General features: G+C 37.1%; 1 protein-coding gene across 5 annotated transcripts in view; it reads left to right on the top strand.

The window, feature by feature from the left end:
* Positions 1-25,822, top strand: part of HDAC9 (histone deacetylase 9) — a 518,734-nt gene that overhangs the window by 27,644 nt on the left and 465,268 nt on the right. For all 5 annotated transcript variants that reach the window (XM_087946939.1, XM_087946936.1, XM_087946937.1 and 2 more), the window contains exon 2: positions 2,070-2,191. In XM_087946939.1, the coding sequence (XP_087803065.1) occupies positions 2,173-2,191 (19 nt within the window). In that variant the 5' untranslated portion in view covers positions 2,070-2,172. The remainder of the gene's footprint in view (positions 1-2,069; positions 2,192-25,822) is intronic.

The following is a 25,822-nucleotide window of genomic DNA, read 5'->3' as shown; positions in this document are numbered from 1 at the left end:
GAGAGCAACCTGATTTCCATCAGAGCAGAACACATTTCAGGACTGTCAAATACACAGGCAGATTGGCTAAGCAGGGCCATGATAGATCCATCAGAGTGGCATCTCCATCCGACCCTCTTTCAAGAGGCGGTCAGGACATTTGGGCAGCCAGTAGTAGACCTGTTCACTTCCCCCCTCAATGCTCAGCTCCCGAGATTTCTTTCCAGATACCCCTCACAAGGAACAGAGAATTTCAATGTGCTCCGTTGCCATTGGCCCCTGGGGCTACTGTATGCATTCCCGCCACTTCCACTGATCCCCAAGGTCATCCAGAAGCTGCTCAATGAGAGGGCAGAACTGCTTCTGGTAGCTCCCTACTGGTCCAGACAGTCATGGTTTGCAGACCTCTGCAGTCTATCTGTATCAGAATTCTGCCAGACAGGGTCTTGTTAACCCAAGGACCCCTTCAACATCTGGACCCTCAGTAGTTGCACCTGACCATCTGGAGGTTGAGCGGAGTCGTCTGAAGAACAAAGTTTTCCAACAGAGTTATCACCACCATCCAAGCTGCCAGACGCCCCTCAACAACTCGCATCTACAATGCCACGTGGTCCAGTTTCTGCAAATGATGTACCAAGTCTCAAATTGATCCCATTTCTCCATCTGTGGCTCAGATCCTAGAGTTCTTACAAGAGGGGCTTGACGGGATTATCACCTAATACGTTGAAAAGACAAGTGGCGGCCTTGGCGTCAGTCGTCACTTATGAAGGTCTCCTATCTCTTTCCCATCATCCATGCATAGTGTTTCCTTCGAGGAGCCACAAACTTCCGCCCGCCAGCGGTTCACCGTTATTCCACTTTGGACCTTAACAAGATCCTTCTTGCACTCACTAAGTGCCCTTTCGAGCCTTTGTAATCATCAAGTCTCCAATTTCTGACGTATAAAGTAGTTTTTCTTGTAGCGATCACTTCCGCTCGTTGTATTTCGGAACTGGCAGCCTTGTTGATCAGACAAGATCTTTGCATCTTCCATTCCGACAGGGTCGTCCTTCGTCCCGATCCTACGTTCATACCCAAAGTTAATTCAGCCTTTCACAGGGCACAAGGACTGATACTTCCTAATTTTTGTCCCAGGCCATCCCAAGGGCTGGAACGACAATGGCATCAGCTGGATGTGAGGCGAGCGTTACGAATATATATTCACCGCACAGCCTTTTTTAGAAAAATGAAGTCTTTATTTATGTGTTTTCAGCCCAACAATCAGGGATGCAAGGTCTCATCCTCCACAATAGGCCGCTGGCTATGGGCCGCAATAGCGAAAACGTATCAGACTCCACCACTTCAGGTGCCCAGGGGCATAACAGCTCATTCAACAAGGAGCCCTGCAACATCAGCAGCATGGGCCACGCAGGCACCAATCACTGACATCTGTCGTGCCGCAACCTGGGCCTCTCTATCACCTTTTATTAGGCATTATAAAATAGATGTGTTTGCATCAGCCGAGGCCTCCTTTGGCAGAAGGGTTCTGCAATGGGTCCACAGGGACCAGGAGGGGATCCCAAGACAGAGTCCCTCCCGTAGGACAGGCCAAGCTTTGATATGTCCCACTACTGGATGCTCTGAGCAGCTCGTGGGAGAAAGGGCGTTGGTACTTACCTGACATGCCCATTCTCCTTGAGCTGCAAAGAGGATCCAGCCCCACCCTCTTCCGTCTTGTGGGATCCTGTTTCGGCCAACAAATTTTTACAGTATTAAGGGCGAGGGTGTTTGTTTCTCTCATCTTAGCCAAAACTGGGGAACGCTGGGGAGGTGTCCCGTGGAGGAGGAGGAGCGTTCCACAAATTAAGCCCAGTCTAGATAAGCAGAGACTGAAGCACCTCCCACTACTGGATGCTCTTCGTAGCTCAAGGAGAATGGGCGTGTCAGGTAAGTACCAACGCCCTTTTCCTCCAATCAAATCCTGGAGGTAGAAGGTAAAAGAAAAGAAATATAATTTCACTAAGTATAAGCATTTTAGCAATACTAAATGAATTCTAGATCATTCTTACAGTTATTTATATGTTGTGTAATGTATTTTTCCCCATTAATAGATTGAATGCTATAGATTGACATCAGACTGGTTAGCCCACTGAAAGAGAAGCCATTTTGAACATTTGATACCTGTCTCCACAGTTTATCACCACTTCAGCAACAATGAGTTTCACAGCACAAGGTAAATTTGTTTTTATTTTAAGTTCCTGCTGCTGTGAAGGATTAGTATTTGTGTCATAAGACTGATGAGTCAAATGATTAGAGAATTAAATGTGACCACTGTTTGATTTACTTCTAGGAGAATTAGAAATATATGTATCTCATGCTGTTTTTATGTTTTCATCTGTTTAATTTTGTTAAGTTAGAATAAAATAAGAACAAGTATCTTATGAATAAAATATCACTGGTCAACAAAAGTGTTTAGAATATGATAGGATGGAATAGAATACAATAGAATACTTTATTTGGCAAAGTGTGATTAGGTACACAAGGATTATCTTTACCTCTATGAAGTATTAATATCCAAACTTTCTGTTTTAATTTATAACATAATTTTTTGAATATGTTTTATTAGTTTCAGTGTGTTCTTTGAATGAGACTGAAAAGCTTTTGTTTTTTTCAGAATGCACACAGAGCAATTTATGCTCACAAAATACCACTATCTACTATCTAGATGACATGTATTCAGAACTTTGCTGCATGTATTATTTTTCTTTCACCCACAATAATAGGTCTGTCGTTACCAATATCTGGGATATATACCAGTGTATATATACCTGGCATATATACCTGGCATTGCCACCTGCTAAGATACCCATTTTTAGAAATTCAAGTTCTATAAATATAGCACATATACACACCGTATTTTATAGAATAATATTATCATTAATCTATCATTATGCTTTTACCAAAAGAATTCTGAAGAAAATGTGCAATTGATAATAAAATTATATGACTCTAGCCAAAGTTTACAAGAATGTGAAAAAGACTTGTTTTTTACGAAATAATTATTCAATTATACAATAATTATTCCATTATTTAATGAAAATGAATAGATGAACAGAATAAAATGAGAAGAATATATACTTATGACAAACAATACATAATTTTAATGTAGTAACATGAAATGCAGTCAAATATAGAATGTTGTTGAAAATTGTATCAAGTTACAATCCAATAATATATTTATATCTAAACAATGTTTTATCATAAAATATGCTTAAATTTCACTGATTTGCTTACCTAACATGAGGAGAAATATATTTATTTTTTTCCCAAGTAATTTTATGAAGTATAAATGAAAAGAATGAAAATGAATAAAACTACAAAAAATAGTTAAATGGTTAAAAAAGGAAGGAAAAGATGAATTAACTTCTTTATTGCAACAGATAAAAATTTTTTAAAAGTGCATCACAATCTCTAAATAAAAGATCTCCCCATAGCTCATCTTTTAATTAAAGATAACAGAGTCCAAATGCAATATAAATGAAGCTTTGACATCAAAAATCCAGAAAAGGCAACCAAAAATAACTACTATCTTCTTTTAACTCTCAGCAAACAAGCTAATCTTATATACTTTCCAATTACACAAAATTATTCTTTAATCCCTTCAAAAAAAGTCCCAGAGGTAGTTTGCTGATCATCTATGTTTCAAAGCAAAAAAAAAATTATGAACCTTAACAGGTTTCTTTTGTATCAATCTGTAAATTTTATCCTTTTGTTTTTCATTTCTAAAAAAAGTTCTTTCAGATCAAAACAGTCACCATTTTCCAATGTGGAAATATTTCTAAATAACTAAAAAATATAATTCCAAATACTTCTGGTAATCTTAATCTATTAACTTTCCCAAATCCATATAGTAAACACCTTTTTGCTGTATAGTTCAAAATTTGCTGTATAGTTCAAAATTAAACACTTTTAAAATCAAATTTACACTATCAAGGAACTGAATGACTACAGACCAGTTGTCTAACATTTGCAGTTATGAAAACTTTTGAAAGGTTAGTGCTGGTCCACCTGAAAATCATCATGGATCTGCTGCTAGATCCCTTTGTAATGTGCCTACCATGCAATTAGTTCAGCAGATGATGCTGTTAACGTGGCATTGCACTACATCTTACAACATCTTGAATCCCCAAGGGTCCTTTTGATAGACTTCAGCTCGGCATTGAATAATTCCAGAAATTCTTCTCTCTAAACTGACTCAACCACTTATAGGTGGATTATAAGCTAACACATAGAAAGCAGCAGGTGAAGTTAGGTAAAATCACATTGAATGTCTGTTTAATTGCAACATCCCCTCTCCCGCCTCAGGTTCTGTGCTCTTTCCATTATTGTTTTCTCTTTATACTAATGACTACATCTCAAAAGACCCCTCTGTTAAAATCAGAGGTGGTATTCAGCAGGTTCTGACCAGTTTTGGAGAACTGATAGTAGATATTTTGAGTAGTTTGGAGAACTGGCAAATACCACCTCTGACTGAAGATTTTACAGTATCCTTCCCCTGCCATGCCCACCAAGCCATGCCCACAAAAATGGTAGTAAAAAAAAATTGAATCCTACCACTGCTTAAAATACTGATGTTTGCAGATGATACAACAGTCATTGGTCTTATTTAGAATGGGGATAATTCTGCATGCAGATAGGAGGTTGAACAATTGGCCCTGTTGTGCAACCGGAACAATTGGAGCTGAACACAAAATTGTAGAGATGATAGTGGATATTAGGAACAGTCCTCCTATTCTACCACCTCTTACAATATTAGACAGTGTCAACAGCAGAGACCTTCAGGTTTCTGAGTTCTACAGTCTCCTAGGACAGCTAATATTAGAACTCTCATTAAAAAGGCACAACAAAGAATGCATTTCTTACCTCAACTCAGAAATCTCCTGCTGCCCAAGGAGTTGCTGATAAAGTTCTACAGGGGAATTATTGAGTTTGCCATTTGTACTTCTATAACTATCTAGTTTGATACAGTAACCAAACAGAACAAGTACAGACTTCAACAGATAGTTAAGACTGCAGAAAAAAACAATTGCAAAGGTCTGTCTTCCATTGAGGACTTGTACTGTATACTGCAAGAGCTAGAAAGAGGGCTGACAAAATATCTATAGATCCCTCACATCCTGGACACAAACTGTTCCAGCACTTCCCCCAGACACCACTATAGGGTATTGCGTGCCAAAACAACTAGACACAGAGACAGTTTCACCCCTCTCGTGCCATCACTCTGCTGAACACCTAATTCCCACAGCACTGCATTATGCCTAAGGATATTTACCTGTTTAGTAGGACTGTATAACTATTATTCTTGTCATCTTTCCTATTATCTTCTACTATTGTATTTTATGATTATATTACTTTGTTATTTGTATATTCATTGAGGGCTTATGCATCAGAAATAAATTCCTTGTGTGTCCAATCACAAATTGGCCAGAATGCTGTAGAATATTGTACCCAAAAAAGTGTACGTTGGGAAATAGAGAGAAAATATGTACAAATATAGTCAGATTAGTGATTAGAATAAAAATGGCAAGGAAAACATAAACAGGATACATTGCATATATATTTGAGGAATTTGCATTATAATAAAAACATTTATACTGGAGTATAAATATAAATGTGTGTGTGTGTTTGTGTACACACACATACAATGGAAGTATGCTTGTTGACAGAAGTGATAAGTTTGGTGTGTGCATGTGTGTGTGTGTACACACACACACACACACACTAAAAGTATGCTTCTTGACAGAAGTGATCAGTTTTGTAATCCTCAATACATACCGTATTTGCCGGCGTATAAGACGACTTTTTTGCCCCGAAAAACATGCCTCCAAGTGGGGGTCGTCTTATACGCCGGCATATCCACTGCCCGGCTTTTTCGGAGGCTTGTTGGACGCAGCGGCGGCGCCTCTGGCTTCCCGGATCCCCGCGTCGCTTCCGCTTCATCCCGCTCGCCTCGCTCCGCCCGAGGCTGCAGCCTTACTGCTCTTCCCACGGCCCCTGGCACTCTGCCCTGCCGCTGCAGCCCCGGGGATTTCTGGAGGGCGTTTCCGGTGGTGGTGGGGGGTCGTCTTATACGCCGGGTCGTCTTATACGCCGGCAAATACGGTAAATATTTTTGTAAATCCAGTATTGTGCCCCTGATTAAGTAATCATTTTAAAGAAATGTCTGTTAGGCAAATGCAGTATCAGGAACTAAGCAAAAGAAAAACCAGTTTAAGAACAATAGCAAGATAATTTAATCATTAATTCATCTCTTTTGAATTTAAGAATGTTTTACAACTGAGATTTGCCAAGGTAATCTTGCTAAACCCACTGAGCTGTACTTGCTTATATAATTACATCTAGAATAACAAAGGATCAGCATAATCCCAAATTTTGCATGTTTACAACCATATTCTCATTCAGTGAATTGTATGTGGGAGTGTAAGAGACAAAGAAAGTGTCACAGTAGGTGCTATTTAGCATAATTACAAAATGGACTGGCAGTTTTAGAAACCTAGATTTTGGACCATATGTTGGAATTATTAAAAAGAAACCTTAGTGATTAGCATTCCAGCTGTATTTCTTAGCAATGAAAACCTTGTTCTAATTTTAAGTTTGTTTATCAATTTATATAGGTGTTGTTAAGAGTTCACATCATACCACATAATTTAGCTACAATTTCATTATTTTACATTTCACTTGTTCTTTTTCAAACTTGAGAATTATTTTTTTTCCCAATAGGGAACCTAAGATTATCACATTTTTTTTATTTTTAACTAGTGTCTCTGTATGTGCATGTACGTATGTGAAAGAAAGAGAGTGGAGGAGATGGGGAGGAGAGGGAGAGAGTAAAATATTTATCTCATGGTATAGAATCTGGCATGTAATTAAATTATCCATATTAATTCTGTAGGCAGAATTAGATTTGTTTTGTTACTCTTTCATGCATAGTCTAAATGCGAACAATGAAAAACATGTAAATACTTTCAACTAAATATTTACATAAAGTTTTTAAAATATGGGAAAGAATTGAAACGGTAGCTATATATTAAATAAAATTTTTACAGATACAGGTTCTCACATTGGTAAGTATTGAGGAAAAAACTGAATTCATTTTTATATTTTAGAATTTTCTTGGCTTTCTTTTTGAAATAACTTCATAAGGTAGACTGTGAATGAATTAGAAGCACAATTATGTCCAGAAGCACTGCAGAATAATGACTTCAATCCAGCTCTCTCTGGAGTCAGCACAACCCTGCTACTTTACACTGTTGGCATTCAGATAGAAAACTTTCAATTTCAGAATAATTGAATTCCAGTGTTTGGAAGCTTTAGTGATAAAAAGTTGCTAGCTTCTTGAAGAAATGCTAGAAAATTTGGTTGCCATTATGTGAAATAGAATATTAATGAAAGACTGGTTTTAAATAAGCCATTATTGATTTTGGAGCAAGGCAACTGGCACACTCATCATCTAAACTGACAAACATATGCAACTGAGCAGATTGCATTGCTAATGATAAAGATAGATTTAGATGTATCAATAAGCTATGAATTTACAGTCACTCTTTTTCAGAGTAAACTGAATATTACTCACCTGGACAGATAAACATCCTGTGATAGCACATGCCTCTTGTCATAATAGTACAGGAGTGTCAAGCTCATGGCCCATGGGCCGGGATACATCACTTATTTATTTTATTTTATTTATTTTATTTGTCAATTGTTTACAAGATAATAAGTATAAGTGTATACATAGTTGTGAATACATGAGATGGGTACATATAAGAAAAATAAAAGAATAGAGAAACAATAGGACAGGGACGGTAGGCACGTTGGTGCGCTTATGCACGCCTCCTACAGACCTCTTAGGAAAGGGGTGAGGTCAATGGTAGACAGTCTAAGGTTAAAGTTTTTGGGGTTTGGAGAAGAGACTACAGAGTCGGGTAGAGTATTCCAGACATTGACTACTCTATTGCTGAAGTCGTATTTCCTGCAATCAAGTTTGGTGCGGTTTACTTTGAGTTTGTATCTATTGTGTGCTCTTGTGTTGTTATGGTTGAAGCTGAAGTATTCATTGACAGGTAGGACATTGCAATGTATGATTTTATATACCATGCTTAAGTCAGACCGAAGACGGCGTAATTCAAGGTTTTCTAGTTCTAGAATTTCAAGTCTGGTGGCATAAGGTATTCTACAACGAGTAGAAGAGTGGAGAACTCTTCTTGTGAAATATTTCTGGACTTTCTCAATTGTGCTAATATCAGATACGTAATGAGGGTTCCAGACTGATGAACTGTATTCGAGTATTGGTCTAGCAAATGTTTTGTATGCTCTGGTTAGTAGTGTGATATTGCCAGAGAAAAAGCTACGTAGGATTAGGTTAACAACTCTTAATGCCTTTTTGGCTATGTAGTTGCAGTGGGCTCTAGCACTCAGATCATTAGTGGTGAGTATTCCAAGGTCCTTTACAGAGCTTGGGTCATCAACAAGGTCTTGACTATTCAGCTTGTATTTTATTTTCTGATTTTTTTTGCCAATATGTAAGACAGAGCATTTATTTGTTGAGATTTGAAGTTGCCATTTGTTTGACCATTCGGATACATAGTCAAGATCTTTTGTAGGGTAGCAGTATTGTCTGTGGTATTGAACAGCTTTACATCATCAGCGAAGAGAACGCAATTGCTCTTAATATGATCACAGAGGTCGTTTATGTAGAGTATGAAGAGAGTTGGTCCTAGAACACTGCCCTGAGGGACACCACTATTGACAGGTACTGGATTTGATAGGACTCTCCCGATTTTGACCATTTGTTGTCTGTTTGATAGGAATGCTTCTATCCAGTTATTCAGTTGTCCAGATATACCATAAGATTTTATTTTTAGGAGTAGTTTGTCGTGTACTACTGAATCAAAGGCTTTACAGAAGTCTATGTAGATTGCGTCTATTGCTTTGACCTGGTCGAGTTGTGTCGTCCATATGTTTTTGCAGTGTAAGAGTTGCAGATTACAGGATAGTTTTTTTCTGAAACCAAATTGTTTATTGGAGAGTAGGTTGTTTGTCTCTAAGTGGAGGATGATGGATTGGTTAATAATTGATTCCATGACTTTGCAGGTGACGCAGCATAAGGAGATTGGTCTGTAATTTTCAACTAGGCTTGGGTCTCCTTTTTGAAGATGGGGATGACTGTGGCTTGTGACCATAGGTTAGGCAAGGAGCTGGTCCTGAAAGATTTTTCAAAGATTATGCTTAGAGGTTTGGCTATGGCAGTGGATAGCTTTTTAAGAAGTAGGCACATATTCCATCCGGTCCAATAGATAGGGATGGTTTTAGATTGCGTAGTGATTTTTCAACATTGTCTTCTGTGAAATCGATATGTATTAGGTCATTGTTGTTATCTGTGGTACGGTTAGGAAATACTGGGCAAGATCCATTGCTGTTTACAAATACTGAGCCAAGAATGTGTTAAAGATGTTGGCTTTAATGGTGTCGTCGTTGCAGAGTCTTTACCATCAGGTCCTATCAAGGGAGGGATGGACCTTGAGTCTTTTAGTTTGTTGTTTACAAAATTGTAAAAAGCACGGGTGGAATTGGTGCTTAGAAGGTTTTCTTCTTGTTTAATGTGATAATTGGTGCATTCGGTCTTTATCTGGTGGCATAAGTTTTTGTATCGGTTTTTGAAATTGGCAACGTGACCAGATTTGTTTTTCCGCCAGAGTGATCTCTTTTTGGATTGAAGTTTCCTTATTGATATGGGTAATCTTCTTTTTGTTTTGTTTTGGGAGTTGTTGTTGGAACATATAGTATGATGACTCTTTTGATTTCAAGTAAGAATATGTTGTAATGGTCTTCAACGGTATTGCATCCAGAGAATAGAGATTGCCAATCAAGGGATGAGAGGTCGTTGTCTATAAGATCATAGTTGCCTTTTTTGAAGTTATAATTGGGGATTACATCATTGAGGTGATTTTTGTGTGGACGTATGTTGAGACAAAAGTCAATCATATTGTGGTCACTGCTGGAAAAGGGTTCTTTAGTTTGTATTCCGTAAATTAAATTCAAACTATTGCAGAAGATGAGATCGAGGCAGTTGTTTAGTCTAGTGTTGTTGGTTACTAGTTGTTCCAGTCCCAGATTTGTAATAGCATTGTAGAAGGTTGTGTGTATGATTTCAGTTGTACAATTATTTAGGGTCCAGTCGATATGAGGTAGATTGAAATCTCCAAGAAAGATAAAAGGGTATGGGCAGGATGTAGCCCATGTTAGTAATGTATTTAGCTTGTTTACATGTTTGATGTCATAATCAGGTGCTCTGTAACATAGTAAGAATCGAATTGTGATATTTAAGGATAGTTCACAGATGATGGTTTCAGGAAGGGCAAGCTCCTGGGTAACTTGGATATTTTTTAGATGTAAGGATTTTTTATAGAATATAGCAACACCACTTCCTCGACGCTTTTCACGATCTGATCGGTAAACATGATAGTCTCTGACTGTGGTAATGTATGGTGGACTGACATTCGAAATGAGACACAGGGAAATGTCTGAGAAAATGCCAGCCCTGAGTGAACTCAGGTAGCAGTATTTATTGAGAAAAAACACAAGCAAAAATACAGTATGCATATTCAGAAACAATGACCTCTACAGGAGATTACTTCACCAGCATGAGAACATACAATCTTGGAAAGTCCCAGAGGTTACCTTGCTAGGATGAGATCATACAGCCACGGAAAGTCTCATGGGAAAGTTTGGAAAGTCCCATGAGAAAGCACAACTGTGTACCTTGAACTTTTACCTATTTTCCTATTCCTTCTAAACTTGCAGAATCAAAACAGGATGAGACACTCATGAGCGAAGGTACTCCTACCCCCACCAAGAATGCCTATATCCCTAGACTTAATGCTAGTTATTCAAAGGCCTTACAGAAAATGATAAAATGATCAATAGATTATATTACCACATTCCCTCCTTTTTTATTTATTCAAAGATAGGGGGTGTTTTAGTGGCATAGTACACAGTTCCCTCACGACCTGATCCCACACGCCGGAAGACTGAAGTACACATTTGTAATAGATTAGGAATACATTGAATAAAACAACATAATAAGATACATATAGCAATAATAATAACAACCCCTTGCAATAAGGAGCGAAACCATGATCCATCAGGAAGCCAGGACCACAGACTGTCCCAGAATGATGCATTAAACCCATCGGCTCCAGATTGATGCTGAGCAATACGATCTTCCATGTCCTGAACAGTCTTTGTAATGTTTGGCTCATAATTATGTATAAAAACACAGCAATGCGAATGAATTAAAGCACAAACTCCTCCTTGGGCAGCTAACATAATATCTAAAGCATATCGATTTTGCAAAGTAACTTTACGAATTTCAGACATTTCTACATTAATCATCTTAATATTCTTTATAGTATCATTAAACATAGCAACAGTAAAATTATTTAAAATATGAATATCCCTATAGTTCATAGCAATTCCCAAAGGCGGGATGAGACCTCGAGAAATTTGTGTCCATAGATTACCTCCCATGGTTAGACCTGATTCCAGCTCACGCTTGTTGCGGATTCTGCCTTCCGGCAACTGATCCAGTTTATAAATTACAGGTATTACATACCCCAATGTGCATATCCCAGACCAATTCCTGGGAACCTCCCGATACCCATACTCCCCACATAGGAACCACACATCATTCCCCATAGCCCAAGGCTCCCCCCGGGCTACCTCAGAACCATTCTTCATCTTCTCAAGATATTGACACATATAGCACTGAGGAGAATTGAACTGAGGGAGACAGGTATAATTCTGCACACTGCTATTATAACAGATGGTTGGCATTTGAAAAGTGACATTACACCTGGACCAATTCCCTAGGAAAGTTCCTCCAGAGTCATTTCGGGTGAAGCATACATACGCCCTTCCCTTTAAAGACACCTTGACCTTAGCCGTCACATTCGATTATAATGTGTGCATTTTTTTCTTTTTGAACATCTGGAATTGCTCTGTTGTAGCACAAGACAACTGTTTTCTCCAGGTTGCATTCTTTATTAAATCTTTTTCCTCAAAAGGCACTCCATGCAATGTTAGTCCTTCTCCCACTCTCCCAGGAAGGTGCATACACAACCAACAATTGGTGATGTTCAAATTTTTGGCAGTTGTGCGCAAATCTTTAATATAACTGTTCTCTGTCCACAAATCATCGCCCAAATCTCCGGCACGCTGAACATGCTGTCGCTGCTCTCTCCGCACCCGAGCAGTCCAGGACAGATTAGGCAGAATCAGCAGGATCAGGAACCACAGATGCACCATCCTGCTGTTCCGAAACTTCCTTCACAGGTGCCTGCGAATGATCAGGTCGAACACACCGACCAGGAATCCAACGAACTTGACCAAGATGTTCAACTGCTGCATAACCACGTCCCCACGTTATCAGCTCAGCAGGAACCCATGCTGGATCTGGAAGAAACCGCACCAACACCCGAGGTCTCACCGCATCTGTAGAAGGAGAAGAAAAATGCCTGCTGGCCGCGCCGCAGGGGGTTACCAGACAAATTTAAAAAATTTAAAGTATATAAAGCTAGATTTAATTGATCTTGAATCGCCGGAAGCCCCAGGAGCTTCCCTCCTTTTTTATTTAATTTTAGTTAACATGGTCTTGAGCGTGGCATGTGAGCAACAAAACACACATTTACACGCTGCTCCAAACATCCTTGTAACAGCAAAAGCAATCTTAAAATATCAGGTGATATTCCAGGAGACAAATAAGAACCTGCTACAAAGGGTAACAAATTATACACATACAATGAATCCACTATTAAATTAAAATCCTGATTGTGAAAATTTTGAAAAGCCAAAACTACAGCAGCAAGTTCTGCCTGCTGGGCAGACTTCTGCTCTGAAGTCACTTTTGTATGCCAAATTCCAGATGTATCTTTCCAAACACAAGCACCAAAAACTTTCCCTCCATCAGTAAAAACTGTAGGAGCATCTGATATGCCCAATGATATCCTTTCTTACATTTCGGACACACTGATTTAGGACGAACACCCTGTCCCATTGATCTCTTATTCTGCTGACTTTGACCTCCTCCAGGAGCCCGACATTGCGCTTTAAAATGTCCAGGCTTCCCACAATTGAAACAATTCCCCTTTTGAGCATGTCCTGTTTGTAAAGCCAAAGCTAAAGTTTCCATGTTAAAAGACTGACTCCCTACCTTCCTACATGCATTAATCAAATCCGCGATTTCTCATCTCCACTTGCTACAAGTGGATTTAAGATCTTTCTGCAATCTGTGTTAGCTTGTTCTACTGCTAACTTAAAAAGCAACTCTTTCTGGGCGAATTGATTATCAATTTGTCTTTCAATAGCCAATTTCAGTCTGCTAATGAAATTTTCATAGGGTTCATTGTTCCCTTGTTTGATGTTGGTAAAGGTCTTCTCACCACCTTCGCCGTCAGGGAGAGCCCCTATGGCTTGAAAAATTAATTGTGGGAGAAGAACGAACCCCTCATCAGGCATACCATCTCTCTGTTGTTCCACTGTTGTAAAATTACCAGCTCCGTAAAGCTGATCTGGGGTAACATTTACTGTTCCCTCTGGACTGCCAGCTGTCTCCATTTCTGATCTAACACCAAATATTGAGCTGGAGTTAAAATCATATTTAACAGAGCTTTCCAGTCAGCCGGAATCATTTTATTTCCATAACCAACTGCTTCTAACAATGCCTGAGTATATGGCGATCTAACACCATATTCTTTTGCTGCTTGCTTAACTTCCCTCAAAATCCTGAGAGGTAAAGGCTTCCACTCCGCTGCGGATTCAACGCAGCATCCATGACAATTTCTACTGGATTAAGTTGAACTTCTACTCCAAACTCCACCAAATCATCTCCTGATAATTCCCCTCTATTCTTTGCTTCTTGAATAGCTGCAGTAACTGCATCCACCTGAACCCTTAAAGGTAAACTCTTATCCTCTGACAAAGTATTTCTAGCGCCGGACAGTCCCCCAGATTTATCTGGAGGTGCCGTCCGGGCGGCAACAAACGTACCGCATGGTAAAGCGGCAAACCTTCTTCAGGGGGTGCTAGGAGCGGTTGTTCATAAGTAGCTAACGCATCCATAATCACCCTCCAGGTTAACAAAATTGAAGAAGGGGCACGAGGTTCCTCGTGCAAAAATTTCCTATCTTTTTCCAGGACTCTACTTTAATACTACCTCCCTCCGGATATGACTTAATATTTTTCCAAACATACTGTAGTAAGTCCTCAATTTCTTTCTTTCCTACAGCGCAACCCCTACTGCCAATTCCAAATCCAAAACTATTCCCAATGATCCCTCTCAATTCCCTGATGTGCTCTTTCTGAGCCTTCGAGAGATCTCCCCCATACTCACGAAAGAATCTATCTTCGTCCAGCGAAGAAGATGAGGGCCCAGTCGACGTCGCGACGATGAGTATAGGATGCGGGAAACGTATAGCCTTCCAAGCTATCACGTCGGGGTCACCATTTATGGTGGACTGACATTCGAAATGAGACACAGGGAAATGTCTGAGAAAATGCCAGCCCTGAGTGAACTCAGGTAGCAGTATTTATTGAGAAAAAACACAAGCAAAAATACAGTATGCATATTCAGAAACAATGACCTCTACAGGAGATTACTTCACCAGCATGAGAACATACTATCTTGGAAAGTCCCAGATGTTACCTTGCTAGGATGAGATCATACAGCCACGGAAAGTCTCATGGGAAAGTTTGGAAAGTCCCATGAGAAAGCACAACTGTGTACCTTGAACTTTTACCTATTTTCCTATTCCTTCTAAACTTGCAGAATCAAAACAGGATGAGACACTCATGAGCGAAGGTACTCCTACCCCCACCAAGAATGCCTATATCCCTAGACATAATGCTAGTTATTCAAAGGCCTTACAGAAAATGATAAAATGATCAATAGATTATATTACCACAGTAATGGAGTCGGGGAGAGATGCATTGAGCCATGTTTCACAGACAAATATAATGTCGAAGTTACCCGTATTAAGGAGGATGAGAAATTCAGGTATTTTATTCACGAGGCTTCTTGTATTGAGTAGTTTGCATTTAAGTCCGGCAGTAGTTAGAATTGAGGTAGTTGGGGGCGCGCGTGCCTAGTCTTGGGTGATGGTGCATGGGTTGAGGTAGGGTTGTGGTTGAGGGTAAAAGTTGAGAATTGGGTTGCGTGGCTTACTTTTGATACAGTCAGCATGGTAGTCAATGTACAGGTCCTTCTCTCCATTGTCTAGACAGTTTTGAGTTCGATGTGGAGTACATGGGAGCGGGCACGTTGCTGTATGGTTAGGTCAGGGCGGCAACGGAGGTTCTTGTGGTTGGTGTTGGTTTTGGCGAGTGAGTTTATAGTATAAATGAATTTACGTTTGCTTGATTCGTTTTTGCAAATGACCCTGCACAAGCGTGGGGCCACAGAGCCGTCTCTATTTTTGAGCTCTCGGTCGATGCGGGGAAATGTCAAGTATTTCATCAGCGGAGATGGTTGATGCTTGATAATCTCTGATGATGTTTCGGACAGTTGTGATGTCATCATTGACATTGATGTCTTCTAGTCCAAATAAGATGGCGTTTGGACGTTTCCGCTCACGCTCAACAGCTTCTCTGATGAGGATTGGGATATCAATATTTGTCTGGGTTGTGTTTATTTGTGGATTGGGTTTTGGATTGGATTGTGGTTGATGGGTGGAGATGTGGTATGTAGCACTAGCCACATCCAACCCATTTTAATGAAGGGGGAAAAGTTGTGATATGTCATATGACAATGTGACATCATGAGTTTGACACCCCTGTAATAGTGAAACACTCTGAGCAAAGGATCCAGAAAATGGAGAACAAGTAGAGAAAAAAGTAGATGATATAAATTATAAATTGACACAAGCAAATAAAGAGCTAGAAAACACCATGATAATGTTGGAAACAGAAAAAGCTACTCATTACCTGAGATTTCAGAATATTGAAGAGGAGAAGGGGGAGGACCTACCAAAGATAATGAAAGAGTTGCTGACGAAGGCACTAGGAATTGACAAGCAGGAAATAGAAGTAGAGATTGATGAAACTTTTAGAATACACATGAACTATGTGAGAAGACATAAGCTAGAACTGTGCTGATCAGTTGGCTGGCGTCTTTACCAGGATCTTCAATCAGTCTTTATCCCAGTCCACTATTCCATCTTGTTTGAAGTCTTCAACCATTGTTCCGCTGCCAAAGAAGTTCCCTATCAATAACCTCAACGAATACAGACCAGTGGCACCCACTCCTATTATCATGAAGTGCTTTGAAAAATTGGTCTGCTGGCACATCATTTCTGATCTTCTGCATACATTTGATGAACACCAGTTTGCATACATAAGAAATAGATCTACAGAGGATGCTATAGCCATCACTCTTCACACTGCTCTGACTCATCTAGAACAGCGTGGGGGGGGTCTATGTGAGGATGCTTTTTGTAGATTTTAGATCTTCATTTAACACAATTCTTACACATAGACTAGTGTCTAAACTTCTGGACCTTGGACTTTCTTATTCAATCTGCCTTTGGATTATGGATTTCCTGTCTGGCCGTTCACAGAGGGTCAGATTAGCTAATCATATCTCTTCAGCCCTTATTCTTAACACTGGTACACACAGGGTTGTGTGTTGAGTCCCTTACTCTATACTCTTTATGTGCATGACTGCATCCCCACTCACGTTAGTAATACTAATGCTAAATTTGCAGATGATACAACAGTGGTGGGACTCATCTCCAGGGGGCGATGAGTCTGCCTACCGAGATGAGGTGGAGGTGCTTTTGTGGTGTGGAGACAATAACTTGGTCCTTAACACCAATAAGACCAAGGAATTTATAGTGGACTATAGAAGGAGCAGATCAGACATCTAGCCCTTGCTTATCAATGGAGACTGATTGGAGCAAATGGCCAGTTTTAAGTTTCTGGGTTTTACCATAAAAGAGGACCTGACCTGGGGTGCTCACGTTGCAGCGCTGATCAAAAGGGCCCTGCAAAGATTATACTACCTGAGACTTCTCAGAAAACAACAACTGAATGAAAAACTGCTGGTGATCTTCTACTGCTGCACCATAGAGAGTATCTTAACTTACTGCACCTGTGTATGGTTTGCCAATTGCACAGTGGCAGATAGGAAGACACTCCAGAAGGTTAACATCATTGTCCAGAAGATCATTGGTTGCTCTCTCCCCTCTTTGGAGCTCCCGCTGTCTTAAGAAAGTTCAAAATATTCTCAAAGATCCATCTCATCCTGGGCACCCCTTTTTTGAACTATTACCATCTGGTAGATGGTACAGAATATTAAAAACAAGCACAAATAGGCTGAAAAACAGCTTCTATCCCAGGGCAGTAGCTCTTTTGAATTTCACTGTATAGTGCAGTGTTGGTGTGGTGTTGCAGGTTTTCGGTTTAATGTGTGGAGTGTGAAGGATGTGTATTTGTGTTTATTTTCATGGTCATGATGTGCACTGAAGATGGTGTTTGATTTCATTGTATGAAGTGCAATGACAATAAAGTAAACTAAACTAGAAGTGCATGTAAGATCTGTGAAAAAATCAATAAGAGACAAGATACTTAACAAGGCAAGAGACGAACCATTGCAATACAAGGGGAAACAATTGGTAGTCTTGAAACAGATTCCAAGGAGAGTAAGAGACCTTAAAAAGCAATATCACTTTTTGACTACAGTGTTGATTAAATGCAATGCAAGCTTTAGATGGCTGATACCTGAAGGAATATTAGTTACTTGGCAGGAAAAAAAATATACAGACTAGACTCATTGGATAAAGCAATGGAATTCTATGATTGCCACTTTAACACAGAAGAGGAACAGGAAATGAGAAGAGAAACAGTGCATAAAGGCCAAGAAATATCAATGATGGAAGAAAAATACTCACAGCAAGATGAAAGTGAAATGGAGAAAAAAGAATAAGCGAAGCTAGAAGGAACAAGAATAAAGGAACCCAGAGAAATAAGAGCAACTAGGAGTATAACACCCATGTATAAGTAAAGCAATGCAAGAAGAAATAAAGATGCTATCAGTTAATATAAATGGACTGAATTCCCCTATGAAAAGGAGAAAAATATTTTCAAAACTACAAAGATTAAGATAGGACATAATATCACTTCAAGATTAAAAAACACAATTAAAAATTGGAGAACCCTAAATTGGGAAAACTATTTTATTCGTTATCGCAACAAAAAAGAAGAGGGGTGATACTATACTGTATGTTAAAGAAACAATAAGTGCCAAACAAATTTTCAAAGATGTAGAAGGGGAAATTTTGATGGTGGAAGTGCCTTTAAATCAAAGACAGATAGTCTTAGTTGCCATTTATCAACCGAACAATGGACAAGAAGAATTTTATAAAAAACTTCATATAAAGATACTTGAAACAGAATATGAAAATATATGTCTTTTATGAGATTTCAATGCTATAGTTGATACAAAACTTGACTATAAAAGTAGTAAAGCAAATAAAAAAATAAGAAAGACTTTACCCAGAACCTTTGTTAAAATGACAGAGGAACTATTGATACAAGATACATAAGAGAAATGAACCCGGGGGGAAACCATATACATTTTACTCTAATATGCCTTAATCTTGGTCCAAAATAGGTATGATTTGGATGACTCCAGAACTGAGTGCAAATATGCAAGAGATTGAAATAGAAACAAACCTATGGGCGAATCTTAATTCAGTCAAAATTAGTTGGAAGGAACAAAAGAGAAAACTAAGATGGACTTTAAATCAATCCATAATAAAAGACAAATAATTTATACTGATGAAAGAGAAATGGGATTTTTTTATAAAGAGAAAAGGAAAGAGGAAACCTAATTACAAAATGTGTGGGACACAGCAAAGCGTATATTAGAGGATTAGCTATAACTTATATAGCAAAGAAAAAAAAGAAAAAGAAACAATATTAAAAGATTTTGGAAGAAGAATTTAAAAGACTTGAAATAGAGTTACAAAAAGAACCACAAAAGATACACTTAAAAAACCAAATGGAGATGATTAAGCATAAGTTAAATATAATGGAAAAAGAAGAACTGGCACAACAAGTAAAAAGTAAAACATTTTTTTTTTTGAAAATGCTAACAACCCTGGAAGATGGCTAGTCTATAAACTGAAGGAGAAAGAGAAGAAATGCATAAGTAAATTGCAGGATGTGGAAGATATACTACACTATCAAATGGAAAAGAAAAAAGATATAATTCAGGACTTTTATAAGAAACTATATGACTATGAAAAAGTACCAGAAGAAAAAATAATACAATACTTGGAAAAAGGCAATCTATCAAAAGTCTCGGAAATGATGAAAAATATGTTGAATGAAAGAATAACAATGGCAGAATTAGTAAAAGCAATCAAAAGACAAAAAAAGCTATAAAACACCAAGTCCAGATGGTTAACCAGCAGTAATTTATAAAAATCTACAAGATGCATTGTGCTTGTCAATGCTAGAGGTGTATAATGAAGTTTTATTAGAAGCTAAGATACCTGTGCAGAAGCTAACGTTACTTTGATCCCCCCAAAAAGATTCATTCAACACAAATAAAGAATTATAGGCCAATTTCTTTATTAAATGCAGATTGCAAAATATTTGCTTCAATAATTGCTGAAGGATTAAAAAGATTTTTGATTGAGTTCATATAACTTGATCAAAATAGGTTTTAACCAAGAGACAAATTAGAAATAATGTTAAAATAATTATAGATACATTGGAGTACTATGAAGTACATAGTAAAAAACAACTAGCATTAATCTTTTTGGATGCCAAGAAAGCATTTGATAATGTAAATGGGCAATTTATGTTGCAACAATTAAAATGCATGGATTTTGGCGAATCATATAAATATGATTAAGGTGATTTACATGTACCAAAGAGCTAAAGTGATGATGAATGGAGATATGATAGAAAACATTTTATATAAGAAAAGGCACGAGACAAGGTTGCCCATTATCCCCATTATTATTTATATTAACATTAGAAGTTTTAACTAGAAATATTAGACACGATCCAGAAATAAAAGGTATGGAGATAAAAAAAGAGAATATAAACTACAAGCATTTGCAGATGATTTAGTTTTTATACTGCAGAAACTGTTAGGCTCTAAATTGATAGAGAGAATTGAGGAATATGGAAAAGTGGCAGGATTGAAATAAGCAAAGAAAAAATTAAAATAATAGTTAAAAATCTTACAGATAAATAGAGAAAAGAATTGACAGAGAAAGTAGATCTTTAGATAGTAAAGAAAGTTAAATATCTGGGCATCTGTTTAACAATAAGATGTGCAACAATTAAAGATGATAATTATATAAAATTAATGCAACAAATCAAGCTGGATTTGGAGAAATAGAAAAATCTACACCTATCAAAGATAGGGAGAATAGCCACTATAAAAATGAATATATTACTGAAGCTACTTTTTTTTATTCCAAACGATACTGATAAAAGTAGAGAAAAAATATTTTGAAGAATTACATAGAACAATCTTGAAGTATATTTGGCAAGGGGGAAAAGCAAGAATAAAATTGAAAATGTTACAGGAATCTAAAAACAATGGGGATTTTGGACTACCAGACTGGTAGCTATATTATCAGGCATCTGTACTTACATGGGTATGGATAAATTTGAAACATAGAAGACTGTTATTATTATTATTATTGGAGAGACATCATCTTCAGTTAGAATGGCACACTTTCTTTTTTTTTTTTTTAAACAAGTTTTATTAATTTTAAAAACAAACACAAATACATATAACATAAGACATAACATAAAGAAAATAAAAATCATCTTTTCTGAAGGTTGCTCAATCCCGGTCAAAACTCTTTATACAGACACAACTTCAAATTCATATTCATTTTATATGTCATTCATATCTTATTACCATCTTCACTTTTATATATAGTTTCTTTTCTCTCTTAAATTCTCTTAATTTTATTTTATTCATCTCATCTCAGTTCAAATCATAATATTTATTATTCTTTGTCTGTTTATTTCAGCTATCCATTTGCTTTCTTCCTTAAAATAAAAAATAAAACTTCTCCTGTCCACTAATTGGAGTATAACGCCTTTACCTCTTTCCTCTACATTTATAATATTTAATATAAAACACCTAACTTACATTGGGATCCTGCTTGGTACATTCAAGAATTATACAATATTATCACTACCAGAACTAATCTATTCATTAATATTCATATTCTTTTATAACATAAAAACTTAGCACATTGCTTTTCAATTAATTAACATACTTTTGTGGGAGGACCTACTTTCCAATTATTCTCCCCACATCACATATTTTAAATCATTATTTCATTAAGGTAATCCTCCTTCTCCTCCTCTCCCCAACATTCTTTTATACCTTAACCATTTTATCCATTCAATTTAATATCATATCTTTTAAATAATAGTTATATTTTCCAGTTATTCCCCTCCACATCATATCTCCAATCTTTATTTCATAAAATGTTCCCTTTCCTTAACACCAATTTCACTAAGTTATATTAAATATTTTACCACATTTTAAATTACACTTTATTTCCAACCTTCTAAAAGTTATTTCTAAGTACAAATATAAAAACAATCTTGTGTACCTTTAGAATCCCTTCATCAATAAGATTACCCATTGTCTCTAAAAAGATTTGTTTCTTTACATCTTGCTCTCTGCTACTGAGGCCTCTCATCCCTTTTCTCCCTTGCTTGTTCTTCTCTCTGTCCTCATTACCCCTTCGTCTCTCCACCTCTCTTCCTCTTCAGCTTCCTCCCCTCTGCAGTTTTCTAACATAATACCTCCTTTTCATCTTATTTTTCTTTTTTTGGATTGCTTTTACAGATCTTAAAGTCTCTTTTTCCTTTTTTCTCCTTCTCCTTTCTTTGCCCAGCCAGAGTGACTTGTTCCTCCAAGATGGCTTCTTCTTCCTCCAAATCTTCTTGGTATTCAATCCCTTCCACGTAAGCATAGACCGCCATTTCTAAATACTGACACAAAGTATCAAAAACATCCTTCCCTTCTCGCTTTTCCTCTTGAATTTTTTGATGTAATAGTTCCAAATCATCCACAAATGATGTCATTGTGAAGAGAAAAAGTTTTCCCAAACAACCACCCAGATGTTTTTAATCAAAGATAATTTTCAAAAGTAATAAAATCAATGAAGCAGTCCAAGTAGATCATTTCTTTAGGCACCTTCTCCTTCCTCAATTTCTCTTTCTGGGGTTAAAATTGGATCACAAAGTTGCATTTAATATATATCTTCAGAAGCCTTGTTAATATTTATATCTCGTTAAAATTCCAGGCATACTCCTCATTTCCAAATTATAGTCCAGCTTTCACTCTCCCTTCCCACTCACAGCATAAAAAAAAGAAAAGTTTTTAAAAGTTTTTTTAAGAAAGAAAAAATCATTCAGAAATCCTTATCTCTTCAGTGTTTAATTACCTGGATTTTCAGATTTCTCTTACTGTTCCACAGCCGTCACGTTAGGAAGGAGAGTGAAGAAAAAAAAAAAACTTTCCCTTTAAGAGTTCTATCCGTGGCTTGTAACTCTCTCTGGAAACAATGTAGCAACTTCTCCAACAGTTCTCCGATCCCCGGAGGTTCCTTGCTTAGCAACTTTATCCCGGACCATAGGCAACTCTCACGATTCTCCGATTCTCTTCCTCCTGCACATTCTTATCCGTCTGCAGGTTTCTTTGAGGCGGCCATTGCTGACCGCCGCTCCTCCGCCTAGGGAAAAGGGGTTTAGCTGGCTGGGGAGGGGTCTGCGACACCCCCTACCCCCTTTCCAGATCCCCTGTCTTCAGCAGCCCCTACAGGGCAGCTATATCCCCAAATCCAAGTGGATCGGGGAACCTAGTCGATGAGCCCGGCAGGGATCGCGCTGATCGCGGAACCCTGCCGCCGCCGAAGCCTCGCAAACAGGAAGTCAGAATGGCACACTTTCTTATGGTATGGAAGGAGTACTATACATAAATATTTTCAAAGACATTATGTGAGGAATACTTTACTTTTGGTATGGGAAAAAATTAAACTACAAAATTATATGAAAATACCAGTCTAGCTTTCTACAATGGAAGCATTGATACCTCCAAATCTTATTAACTTGGAAAAATTGTAATGAGAGTGAAAGATGCAAAAATATGGGTTTTTACAAAGAACCAGCACTTGATATGTTTTTTCATTATACACATGTGCATTGACAATAAATGTTTGATATTATTAGGGACAGATGAAAAACTGATTAAAATATATATAATTACTTATTAAATTTTAAAATGGAAGAGGAACAAGTTAAAGAAACAATGATTGTATGGGCAAAAAACTTTGGTTATACTATAGAATTAGATAAATGGCAAAAACTTTGGGATAAGAAATGCAAACTGACAATGGCTACTGCATATAAGGAAAATCTCTAAAATGTTTTATAGGTGGCATTTGCCATTGGCAAGACTAGCAAAAATGTTCAGCAATATGTCCACCAAATGTTGGATGTGTAATCAGACCCTGGATACTTATTATTTCTTTTTTTCTCTGTAAATGATATGCCCTGACAATATACTATATTCAAAATGTTGAATAAATGAATTATTTATAAAATTCTTGAAACACTCTAATATTGTTGTTATGGAAAGAATCTTCATTGTCTCATTCTAGTTTTCTTCAATAACAGACATCACTTAACACTCTCTTTCCTAATCCTTACTCAGCCTATTTGATTCCTGGTTCTATTGTTTTTGTTGATGTTCCTGTTAAATACATTGTACCATTTTTATCTATTCTTCTTACAGCAATTAAAGTCATTTGTTTATACACTTATACCTGAATTTGGGAGACTCAAGTAATATTTGGGGAACACTACGAAGGTAAAGTCAGTCTGAAAGAACAATATTGCCCTAGTGCTTCTTATGTGCTTTTTAGAAAGTCCTGCCTCAGAAGTATGAATAACTGCCCAAAATCTTCTAAAACAGCTTTCAAATAAAAGCACTAAAAATGTTTAAGACTTCAGAAATACTCATTGTTAAAAACATAATATATAAAAGAATGGTTAGGAAGAAGAGAAAAATCATCCCAGATCAAATTTTCACTTTGTATCATGATCACCTGAGACAAAAATTTCCTGCTTGAGCAGGAAATTGGACTAGAAGACTTCCAAAGTCCCTTCCAATTCTGTTGTTCTGTTAAAAACAAATTTCAAATTGTAACTGACACACAGAGTCACAAGTTAACCTAGTGATCTGATTATGATTAGCATTTTGTAAAGCAGAATACTATCTTAAAGACAGCCTTTTTAAACATTTGGTATTGCTATGTTGGGACTGTACAGTTCAGCACTAATTTCTTATTAAGTAAAAGCAACATTATTTATTTCTATTTTAAAGAAGCAAGATAGCATGGAATATCTTCTTCTCCTATCTGTATATTATAAAATGTAATGATTTTATAGAATCATTTGAGTTCTTGTGTTTTCTTTTCCTTTCTCAGATGTGCAAGATATACACATCTGTTATTTTTCGATCCAGAACTTACACTGAAAATTTGAGAAGCAGTTGGACAAATTCCTTAAGTATTTACATCTGCCATTTTTCTATCCATTCCAATAATGAAACAAAAATGTATAGTTTGAAATGGTTTCCTTAGGGCAGATTAATTTATAAAGATGGCAAGATTTAGCATGTGGTCTCAAAACTTCATTAATATGGATTATTTTGTGTAGTTGATGGTACAACTGAATAATAACAAATGAAGCCCAAAGTATGTTTGTTACTCAAATGATCTCAAACTTGCCTGAGTATTTTCTGTTCACACCACTAAAACATGGAATGTTTCCTTCAATAGCATGATGCAACAAATGTGCCTCCTGTGTAGTAACATTAATTTACAGCAACATAAGAACCAATTTAATTGAACACAGCCGTATGAGTCTTTAGAGACTAAGCCCTGTCTAAATAAATGGCTTATTCTTACAGCTATAAAGCAAATGCTAAATCCCACCAGGAGGAGGTAAATGTTTCTATTTCGTTGTTTGCTTTGTTTGTTCTAAACTATGCTGTCATTAAGGAAATGTTTACATCCTGTAGCTATTACACATTCTTCCCCAATCTTTGTACATAAAAATCTTAGGATGAAGTAAAGTGTTTTTTTCCCATCAGAAAGCTGTTTGCTTTCAAAGGGGATAAATTATTTGTTATTGCTAGTAATGCGTTTGGAAAATGGTTCATGGTTGCCTTTTAAACAAATGAACATGTATGGTTCCCATTTAGGAACAAAAATACTTGGTTGTGCATTTTTATTATATCTATTCATTATCTAGAATTTAGCTTTCTCTCATTTGTTATTGTCAAATGCATAACCCATCAACTTTTGGTACATTTTTAAGAGAGGCTTTGAGGACATTTAATGAGCAAACAATCAGGAATTGGTGAGAGACTCTATGAAATGACACAGCTTAGGCTTTTGCTCCAATAAAAATCTGATATTCTAATGATAAAGAATTTAATTATGTTTAGGGATAAATATATTTCCTATAAAAATTTTTAAGAAATATAATATTGTATTTATTTTTTTGAATGTAATATTTTAGCCCAGTACAGTTTCTCTGTTTTCTTTTAAAGTAGAGAATGTCCCCCAAAATTAAAATGAATGGAAGGAAAAAGTCAGAAGTTTGATACAATTGCTCTCATCAGAGCTTTAGAACTTCAACACAACTCTGGAAGCTTGAGCTGAGGCCAAGGATATGCAATAAAGAAAAGTACATT

Source organism: Notechis scutatus, chromosome Z (assembly GCF_049901735.1).
Source record: "Notechis scutatus isolate UNSWTSFEM ecotype Mainland chromosome Z, rNotScu1.2, whole genome shotgun sequence".
Classification (NCBI taxonomy): domain Eukaryota; kingdom Metazoa; phylum Chordata; class Lepidosauria; order Squamata; family Elapidae; genus Notechis; species Notechis scutatus.
This window is presented reverse-complemented; position numbering and strand designations above follow the sequence as displayed.